General features: G+C 48.9%; 1 protein-coding gene and 1 pseudogene across 1 annotated transcript; one reads left to right on the top strand and one right to left on the bottom strand.

The window, feature by feature from the left end:
• Positions 1-481: 481 nt before the first annotated feature.
• Positions 482-1,080, top strand: LOC136158771 (alpha-ketoglutarate dehydrogenase component 4-like; annotated as a pseudogene).
• Positions 1,081-4,254: 3,174 nt separating this feature from the next.
• Positions 4,255-8,948, bottom strand: SELENOV (selenoprotein V). Its single transcript, XM_065920587.1, has 6 exons — positions 8,113-8,948; positions 6,633-6,657; positions 6,448-6,501; positions 6,254-6,328; positions 6,059-6,158; positions 4,255-4,346 (listed from the first exon to the last, which is right to left on the bottom strand). The coding sequence occupies exons 1-5, from the start codon at positions 8,946-8,948 to the stop codon at positions 6,069-6,071; spliced, it is 1,080 nt and encodes a 359-aa protein (XP_065776659.1). The 3' UTR covers positions 4,255-4,346; positions 6,059-6,068.
• Between the last annotated feature and the right edge of the window lie 1,610 nt (positions 8,949-10,558).

The raw sequence follows: 10,558 nt of genomic DNA, 5'->3' as shown, positions 1-10,558 counted from the left end.
GTCCAGTGGTTAAGACGCTCCACTCCCAATGCAGGGGGCCTGGGTTCAATCCCTGTTTAGGGAATTAGATCCCACATGCCGCAATTAAAAAAAAAAAAAAAAGGTTCCACATGCTACTGCAACTAAAGGTGCCACCGGCAGCAAAGAAGATCCTTTGTGCTGCAACTAACACCAGGCACAGCCAAATAAATAAACATGTTTGTTTGTAAAAAAGGGGTGGGGGTTATATGAAGGTGTAGGTCTTTGAGGATCACCTTAGAATTCTGCTTACAATAAAAACCTTTATTAAATTACTACCTTATGGTTCCTTATATTTATCTTATGACATATTGGGCTTCCCTGTTGGCTCAGACGGTAAAAGCGTCTGCCTGCAATGCGGGAGACCCGGGTTCAATCCCTGGGTCAGGGCCCCCAGCCGCCCAGGACTCCTGATATAACTGCGGCTCGCCAGCGCCCCGGAAGTTGCCCCTTCTCGGGGGTCATGGTGGGCAGCAAGATGGCGTCTGCCAGCAGGTTCGTTTAGGTAGTCAAGCCACAGACTCCATTAATAAGTTTCCCTGACAGAAGAGACATCCTAAACCAAATGTCTCAGAAGTTCTAAGATCAGCGGGACTACCATCTCATACTTCTTCAATTTCACAGCATTCTGCTGCCACAGCTGCTAAGTCACTTCAGTCGTGTCTGACTCTGTGCGACCCCATAGATGGCAGCCCACCAGGCTCCCCCGTCCCTGGGATTCTCCAGGCAAGAACACTGGAGTGGGTTGCCATTTCCTTCTCCAATGCATGAAAGTGAAAAGCGAAAGGAAAGTCGCTCAGTTGTGTCCAACTCTTAGCGACCTCGTGGACTGCAGCCCACCAGGCTCCTCCGTCCACGGGATTTTCCAGGCAAGAGGACTGGAGTGGGGTGCCATTGCCTTCTCCCTCATAGCATTCTAAGGGAAGTAAATCGCCAGACTGGCTGATGCATCAGGGTCCACGAGACACCGCAGAGATAAGACAAACTTTACCTCAGAAACACAGAAGGAAACTTGTGTCTCAAGAAGAAATTGAATTTATCCAATGTGGAGGTTCAGAATAATCACTGACAATGTGGCTGTTGTCATCAGACAAAGAAGAGGCTTTCTAAAAAAGGACTTCCAAAATGACAAATGAGAAATTGTATATTAAACAACTTTAATAAATATTCTGTAAAAAGGAAAAAAAAAAGATGAAGTAATAGAAAATTGATAGACACTTATATCTCCTAATTTATGTATCTTGGTCAGCTTCTCTATAAGCTTACCTGATTGTTTATATACTTTATACCTTAATTAAAGTATATATTTTAAAATGTTAGCCTATTAATTTACTCTTGATTATCAAGCATAACAGTGTTGAACTATTTAAAGCACACAATGTCTAGTGAACCATCAAAGGCTTCCAGTAATTTCACTTTTCAGATTCCATTTAAACATAGAATATATTTGGCAGAATTGCAGCTTTCTGGAAGTAATTTTCCTGAACTTGAATGAGGATCTGTGAAATAATAACTCCATTATTTGTTCTTACTTCTCAATGTTTTTGCATTCACAAAGTTACTTAAGTATAACTGGCTTATTAACAAGCATATCCTACTCTAAATGATAAAAATATACCCATGGTAAAACAGGTGACTTTGTGGTATTAGGACTAGGGAGTTAACACAAAATATTATATGTAACCTGTATTCAGAAAAGAAATGCCAGAGTATAAAATGGAAAATGAGATCACAATGAATATAGCATAGGAATAACATTTGACCAGAAATTGTAATTTATTATGCTTTCAGGGGGGTTAAAAAAGTCCTGTTCTTTGGTTTATCTCTTTGTTTTGATTGTGATCATGTATACAAATCCTGATAATCATAAACTTTCTCAAACTTAAAAAGAAAAAAAATCCCTGGGTCAGGAAGATCCCTTGGAGAAGGAAACGGCAACCCACTCCAGTACTCTTGGCTGGAAAATTCCATGGATGGAGGAGCCTGGTGGGCTACAGTCCATGGGGTCGCAAAGAGTCGGACATGACTGAGCAACTTCACTTTCACTTTATGACATATTAAGAACTCGAGTCAAACCCTTTGATTCACCCACTGCTCTCTTGCTCACATGCTCCCAATGCTAGTGTATGTATCAGAATGGGGGCTTCATGGCATCCCCAGCTGTTGCTTCCTATCCCTACTCAACCTCTGCTGAATCACTCCCTGTTCTCATAATCCAGACAGCTTTGTGGATGAGGCCAGGATACAGAAAATTTATACACACTATTAATGAGATCAGGAAAAGGTAGTAGGCAGCTGGTGAACTGGAGGTGCGGTGAGGGAGGGGAGTGGGGAAGGGTGCAGGCTGGGCTGTGGGTGGATGGGTAGGCAGGGGGCAGGGCATTGTCTTGGAGTCACAACAGAAGACTGAGTGGGACTTCTGGGAAAGTTTTACTCTCCTAATAAAGTGATCCAGTGGGCATGTCCTTGCCTTCTTCTACCCTCTTCTGCCTAGAAAACAGACATAACCGGTAGGGGCGCAATGATGAAATCACATGCATGAGCTCCAAAGCCAACACATCGTCATACACTGATGATGGCAGAAAAGAAGTGGAGAAAAACTCCGGGCTTCCCATGGCAGAGCTGGACAGCTGGCTAAACTCAGCCCTCCCCCACCAGTTTGAAATCAAAATCATTTGCTGTTTCTGTTGTCTGAGGTGGTGCTAAGTGGTGAAGAACCTGATTGCTAATGCAAGAGGCATAAGAGACTTGAGTTCAATCCCTGGGTCAGGAAGATCCCCTGAAGTAGGAAAGAGCAACCCACTCAAGGGTTCTTGCCTGAAGAATCCCAGAGGAACCTGGCGGGCTACAGTCCATAGCGTCACAAAGAGTCAGACACGACTGAAGTGACTGAGCACATCTTTTGTGAGCCACTGACGGTCCAGCTTGTTGTTACTCGAAGGCAAGAGCCATCCTAACCAATGTCTACTTTTTACATTTTATTTATTTATTTTGGCTGCCCTGGGTCTTTGTTGCTACATGTGGGCTTCCTCTAGTTGTGGTGTGCGGTCACTGCAGTGGCTTCTCTTGTTGCAGAGCAAGGGCTCTAGGGCACGCAGGCTTCAGTAGTTGTGGCTCACGGGCTTAGTTGCCCCTCAGCAGGTGGAATCTTAGTTCCCAGACCAGGGATCAAACCCATGTTCCCTGCATCGGTAGGCAGATTCTTAACATTGGACCAACAGTGCTGCACTTAGTTGCTCAGTCGTGTCGGACTCTCTGTGACCCCATGGACGGTAGCCCCCCAGGCTCCTCTGTCCATGGGGATTCTCCAGGCAAGAATACTGGAGTGGGTTGCCACATGCTCCTCCAGGTGATCTTCCCAACCCAGGGATTGAACCCAGGTCTCCTGCATTGCAGGTGAATTCTCTACCCTCTGAGCCACTAGGGAAGCCCAAGAATACTGGAGTGGGTAGCCTATCCCTTCTCCAGGGGATCTTCCCGACCCAGCTATCGAACTGGGGTCTCCTGCATGGCAGGCAGATTCTTTACCAGCTGAACTACCAGGAAAGTCCCCCCAAATCTACTTCTAACTGAAACCTATGTATCCTCTATCAAACTTTGGAAATTTCATAATTAAGCAGTATGACGGTCATTTTGCAGGAGAAATTGAGAATCAGAGAGGTAGTGTCCCCTGTTGGAAGTCAGACAGCAGCTCCGTGGTAAAGGTCTGACTCCCACGGCTTGCACTGGGCCTTCTGGCACGTGCCTACTGACCCCACGGAGACAGATGGTGAGCAGGGGGCTCATCAGTGCCTGCTGAATGCACGAATGGTCTTCTCCCAGGTAGTTGAGACCCCTCTCAGCACTGACATTCTAAGATCTGTGGGTTTCGAAAGTGAACATTGACAGGTATAGAAGTTTGGAATGTCTTTTGAGGCTTGCCACCATTCCTATTTCTGACTCAACCCCTACAAATGCCAATGAAATGGGAGGTTTTCAAATTCCAAACCAGGCCATGGGAAATAAAGATCCCACAAAAGAAATAAATTGACTTTGACAGTGTGAGAACGTTGAGGCCACACCAGGTGGGGAGCAACAGGAGTAGCCTTCTATTCCAAGTTGGCCTCCCCGTCCCCGCCCACCCGGTCCAGGAGATGCTGGGAGCACGGTAGCAGGCAACTTCCCCAGATGTCAGAAGTGAGCGCGGTGACAGTAGCAATCAGACGAGAACACGGGCAGGCAGACTCTGTATTTCCCTCTTCACCTCTCCCTGACCTTGTCCCAGCCGCCATCAGAAAAGGACCTGACTCGACATCATTTCAGCCCTTCTCACCATCCTGCTGAGGCTCCTGAAATGGGGAAACAAGAAAGAAAAAATAATAATAATAACAGCAGCAACTCTTAAAAAAAAAAATAGCATTTGTAGGGCTTACTATGTTCAGGCACCTTTCTAAGATTTTCCATTTCCAGGGCTTATAATGCCTGCCAGAGTCTCCTTGACATTTTTGAAGCAAACCAGACACACTTCTATTACAGGGCCCTTGCACTTTCTGTTCCTTCTGCCCAGAATACTTTCCCCTGGATATTCACTCGCTTCAGTCCCTTACATCCTTCAAGTGTTTAAATATCACATTCCCAATGAGATTGTCTCTGACCACTCAACTTAGAGTTGCAAAAAATCCCCAGCAGCCTCCAAAGCCTTTTCCCTACTTTATTTTTCTTCTTATCACTTATCTCCTAAAGCGCCTTCTAGGGACTTCGCTAGAAGCACAGGTTTGATCCCTGGTAGAGAAAGTAAGAGAGGAGGGCATGGCAACCCACTCCAGTATTCTTGCCTGGAGAATCCTCATAGACAGAGGAGCCTGGGGGGCTATAGTCCATGGGGTTTCGAAGAGTCAGACACGACTGAGCGACTCAGTACAGCATGGAGGAACTGAGATTGGACATGCTGAACGGTGCGGCCAGAAAAAGAAATAAAAGGTAATGAAAGGCCTTCTCTTCTCCTAGGGTCTTGTTCACTGTCTTCCATTAACTGTCAGCTCCACCAGGCCAAGGGCTTGTGTCTATTTGGTTCACCACTGTATCATCCCCAGGACCTAGAACCACACCTCGTAGGTACTTAGGAAATACTTTATTATAATGAAACCCAGTGAGGTTAAAAACACGTGACTCAAGACGGGCCGTGATAGCACTGCCAATGAGAGCAGTGTAGTGACAGTCCCTTGGCTCTGAGTGATTCATTCAGAGATGGACATGTAACTTGATCCACGCCGATGGGAATCTTTGCCGGGATTATGGTATACTTATGACGAGTGTATCAAAACTCAACAACTTGTGTGCTCTAAACATGTACTGGTTCTTATGCATCACTTACACTTCAATAAAGCTGGAAACAATTGTAAAGTAGATACACAATAGACAAAGTGTTAAATCAGTAGCAGCTTACAAATAGCTACATAGTGAGTGGTTTTAAAAATCCAGTACTGGTGGAAAACAAATTGCTGTGTCTATGCTTTAAAACATTAAGGCAACATTAGCAATAGGACTTTCTGCAATTGTTGATTCCATGTTCTGTATCTGCACTGTCCAAAACAGCTGCCACATGTGGCTGTGAACATTTGAAATGTGGCTAGTGGGACTAATAACTGAACTTTTAATGTATTAATTTAATTAACTCCATTAAGGTGAAAAGTCACATGTTGTTATTGTCAAATACTGCCACAGCACAGCTTTACAACTAAAAGTTAAAAAAAAAGTTATTTGAAAAAAAAAAAACTGTATAGTTGATATACGCTGAGCCTACTCTGACATATGCTGAGTCGTGCACTATTTATTACCTTATAAGACACATTTTATGGAATTAACAACCCCATTTTACAGATGAGGAAACTGAGGCTCAGAAAAGGATATAGATAACTTAACCTCATTTTAACAGTGAGGACTGGTTGAGCTAGGATTGGGGCTAAGGTATCTTTGAATCCAAGACAGGGCCCTGCCTTCTGCCTGCCCACCCACCCATAGTCCAACCTCCACCCCTCCCACCTCACTGCCCTCACCTCACCTCCAGCCAACTAGTCGCCTGCTACCCTATTCTTGAACTCCTCATTGAGCAGGTTCACAATTGTCTGTAGTTTGGCCTCATCCACAAAGCCATCACCATTCTGGGCACAGAAGGGAAAGAGCACAGACATGTATGTCTCTCATCCCCTGGGAGCTCCAGCCTCCCTCCCTGTCCAGGAATCTTGCTCAGAGTCACCTTCTTTGAATGTACCAGTTTCCCATCCACAAACACTTCAAACTCCCCTGTAGCCTGAGCAGATATTTCCTCCTCCTGGGGAGGGAATGTTGGAGGTTAGTGGAGGCAAAGAACTCCCCTCCAAGTCCCTTGGGGGGTCTTGGAGCCCTGATTGCCGCCCCCCCCCCACTCTCCCAAGCTACCAGAACACTCACGAAGATTAGAGAGTTTGGAAATTGCTGCTCCAGACTCTTTCTCAGTAGGATGTACTGTGGGGAGGAGACAGGATTATGTGGTTATGGGATCACAGGGTCAGAGGTCTTGAGGGGAGGGAAAACAGGAACCCCTTCCAGACATCGTGGCCCAAACTCCCCCCACCTCCAAAGCCAAAACTACTTACCCGAAGGCTGTAGCTTCAGAGGCCACTGGGGGGCCAAGGGCAGAGAGGAGGGAGGCAGAGAGAGGTGGAAGGAAGATACATCATTAGAATCTCCTGAAGTCCAGAGAGACAAGATCTGAAGTCAGATCTTGTCCCTCCCCTGCTCAGAAGCATCTGAACACAAAAAGAACACAGTCCTCCCCATGGTCCACAAGCCCCAACAGGATCCATCCCCATCGCCTCTCTGCTCCATCTCTTCCCTCTGTCCCTCTGGCTCCACCCATAGGGACCTCCTAGCCCTTCTTCCAACACTCCAGGCATGCCTTGCCTCAGGATCTTTATACTGGCTGTTGTCTCTGCAGAATACTCTTTCCCTGGTAGCTCAAAGGCTCCTTCTCACCCCTCTTTCAGATCTTTGGTCAAGTACTGCCTCCTTGAGGATACTCCAGCTAACCTGGGACACCCTCCCCCAAGATGCCTTTTGTCCATAGCACTGGTCACCTTCTAAGATACTAGATAACTTGCCATGTGCTGTGTTTATTGCCCATTCCTGCCCCTCCACATCAGAATGTCAGTGCCACAGGCATCTTTGTCTTATTCACTGCTGTGTCTCTGATGCTGAGAATAGGGTCAGCACATGGCAGGTGCTGAATAAATGATTGTTCAGTGAATAAAATAATGAATGAATCCATGGAGTCAGAGAAAGAGAAAGAAGATGGGGAACCCCCTGGTGGTCCAGTGGTTAAAATTTCACACTTCCACTGATGGGTGCATGGGTTTGATCTTTGATCCTTGGTCAGGGAAGCTTTGCATGAAGCACAGGTTTGACCAAAAAAAGAAGGAGGAGGAGGAGATGGGCAGAGAAAAAGAGGTGGGGGAGAGGGGGAAAGAGAGATAGAAGGAGAAAGAGCTACACATCACAAGAGGAAAGGAAAAGAGAGAGTGAGTTGGAGAGCTAGAGAAAGATCATCACATGGGGGTGGGGAGGGGCAGGGTTGGGGGGGGACTGGAGGGGAAGACAAAGCCTCACCTCCAGCCACATTCAGTCCTGGGTCTCAAGGAAGTCAAGGAAGGTCACTGCTGTTTATTCTTGTCATTGACACAAAGATTCTGCTCTGGGATCACAAATGTGGACCCCTCTGGCCTTTGTATTGGGTGTTCCCCCTTTCCCTTGCTACCTGGGTCCCCCTACTTCTATCCGACCCTCCCCACCCCACTTGGTAGCCTCATCACTGAGAAGTTGCAGCCTAAGACCCACCTCCCAAGAAAGGCTGCTTCTAAGCCCTCAGCCTCTGAAGTTCTCCCATTCCTCCTCTTCCCTCTTCCTGCCGCCATCTCCTGCCCCGACCCCAGGAAAACATGGCTTGGCTCAGCCCTCTATCTCCTGAAGGCCTGGCCCACAGCAGCAGGAGAGTGAATGAATGAACCCAGAGCTCTCCCGTCCCAAAGAGAATAGCAGGTCCAGAGGGAGAAGCAGGTGTGGGCAGGGACAGCTCCTTACCAGTAGACCACTCGAATCATGATCTTGTTTTCTGCTTTGAGGCTCCCACTGATGGAGGCTAATGCAGGAACCGGCAAGATGGCCTGGATGGCCCCTAGGATGGGCGTCCCTGGGACATGTCCAGAAGAAGAAGCTATCAACTTGGTGGTGGATGGGTCTGTCCCCAGAGGGGACCCGTGGGATGGGGACTGTAAGTCGGTGGCCAATGGAGTAACAGCAGGAAGGGGCTCTTGGATGGGAGGAAATCCATTGGCGACTGATGAAACCTGCTTCACCCTCGGGGTTGGCTCAAGGTTCTTGGCAGGTGACACAGTGAGCGTGGGTTCAAGTTCCAGGGGCGGGCCCGAAGGCAGAGCCGAGTCGGGGAGGGATTCCAAGGCAGAAATCAGGACCCGAGATGGGATCAGGGTTTGGATCGGGTCCGGAGTTGGGATCTGGACCGGAGTCGAAAACCGGATCAGTGTCGGGGTCCCGATCGGTGTCGGGGGCCGGATAGGAGTCGGGGGCCGGATAGGAGTCGGGGGCCGGACGGGAGTCGGGGGCCGGAGCGGAGTCGAGGGCGGGATCGGAGTTGGGGTCCGGGCCGGAGTTGGGGTCCGGACCGGAGTTGAGGGCGGGACCGGAGTCGGGGTCCGGACCGGAGTTGGGGTCCGGATGGGGGTCAGGGTCCGGATGAGAGCCGGCGTCCGGACCAGAGTCGTGATCCGGGTCGGGCCCGAGTCCGGGCTCGGAGTCGGAGTCCGAACCTGGATGGAGGTCTTGCGCAGGGTCGAACCCCGGACCGGAGTCGAGGCCCGGACCGGGGTAGGGGCTGGGGTCCGCGGCTGGTTGTTCATGGGGTCTCGGGGAGTACCCCCGGTAGCCGGGGTGGGGATCCCACCCGACCTTCCTGCCTTGGGGCTGGAAGCGCCTCATCCGCACGGGATTCTAGCGACCACAATGGGGCGCTGTTGCGCGGCGTTCCATTGGCCGCGCGGATTCTACTGGGGGAGGCGGCAGGGATCTCTGGATCTCACCCGATAACTCCCATCCCCTGAATCCCTACCTCCAGTTACCAACGTCCTTAATGTTCAGGCATTCACTATGTTTATCGAGAGCCTGCAATGTGCGCCCTCCTGAGCTGGGCGACTTCGGACACAGCAGTCGGGAAAGACCGGGTCCGGAGATCAGGCTCCCTGTCCAGTAGGGGAGATGCGCGAATGGCCGACTCTGCGATCCCAGGGACTGTAGGCCGCCAGGCTCCTCTATCCATGGGATTCTCCAGGCAAGAATACTGGAGTGGGCTGCCATTTCCTCTTCCAGGAGTTCTTCCTGACCCAGGAATGGAGCCTGTGTCTCTTGGACTGGCAGGTGGATTCTTTACCAGGGAGCCACCTGCAAAGCCCAGGGGAGACACACCCCTTACCAATGACATTCCAGTGAGGTCAGAGTGAGGGTGGAGGAGGCAGAGGCAGAGGAGTTAGAGATATGGTGAGGAAACATGGGGACTTGGGGGACCCCAGCAGAGGTGCTAGAGTAAGTCTGAGGCAATCAGAGAAGGCTTCCTAGAAGAGGTGACCTGGAGAAGAACAACAACAGATCCTACACTCACATAGCACTAAATGCTATACACATGCCCATAGCTGGGACGTGGCAGAACCAGGATTCAAACCACAGCTATCAGACTTCAGGCTCCGGACACAGAACCCTGGGTACAGGGATCTTATCACACTGTGAGCTCCTCCATGGTGGGAACTTGTCTGGCTCACTGCTGAATCCCCAGCTCCTACAACAAGGCCTGGCATACAGTAGGCACTCAATAAATCTGTCTTTTTATTTTGAAACAGTTTTTTAAAATATAATTTTATTTATTTTTGACTGTGCTGGGTCATCATTGTTGCTCAGGCTTTCCTCTAGTTGCAGTGAACGGGGACTGTTCTCTAGTTGTGGTGCTCACGCTTCTCACTGCAGTGACTTCTCTTGTTAAGGAGCACGGGCTCTAGGATGTGCAGAGGCTTCAGGAATTGTAGTTCCCAGGCTCTAGAACATGGGCTCAGAAGTTCTGGCACACGGGCTTACTTGCTCCATGGCATGTAGGATCTTCCCAGACCAGGGATCGAACCCATGCCTCCTGCATTGGCAAATGGCAGGTTCTTTACCACTGAGCCACCAGGGAAGCCCCTGGAACAGTTGTAACACTTACCAGAAATTGGGGAAATAGTACAGAGAATCCCAGTGTCACTTTCACTCAGCTTTCCTTAATAACAACATCTTAAGTAACCACAGTAAGTTATTAAAACCAACTAGTCCAATACTATTAGGTCAGGTACAGACCTTATTCAGATTCATGGAAGAGTTTCAAGCAGAAGCCTACAGTGCTTCTCAACCTCTGAGAGTCCTTTCTGTGGTAAATTTTGGGCCTGGGTTCCCAAAACCAGGAGGATCAAGAAAGACTGAACTTTCTGTG

The sequence above is a fragment of the Muntiacus reevesi genome, chromosome 2 (genome assembly GCF_963930625.1).
Source record: "Muntiacus reevesi chromosome 2, mMunRee1.1, whole genome shotgun sequence".
NCBI lineage: Eukaryota > Metazoa > Chordata > Mammalia > Artiodactyla > Cervidae > Muntiacus > Muntiacus reevesi.
Note: the sequence above shows the minus strand (reverse complement) of the source record. Positions and strands in the feature narration are given on the sequence as shown.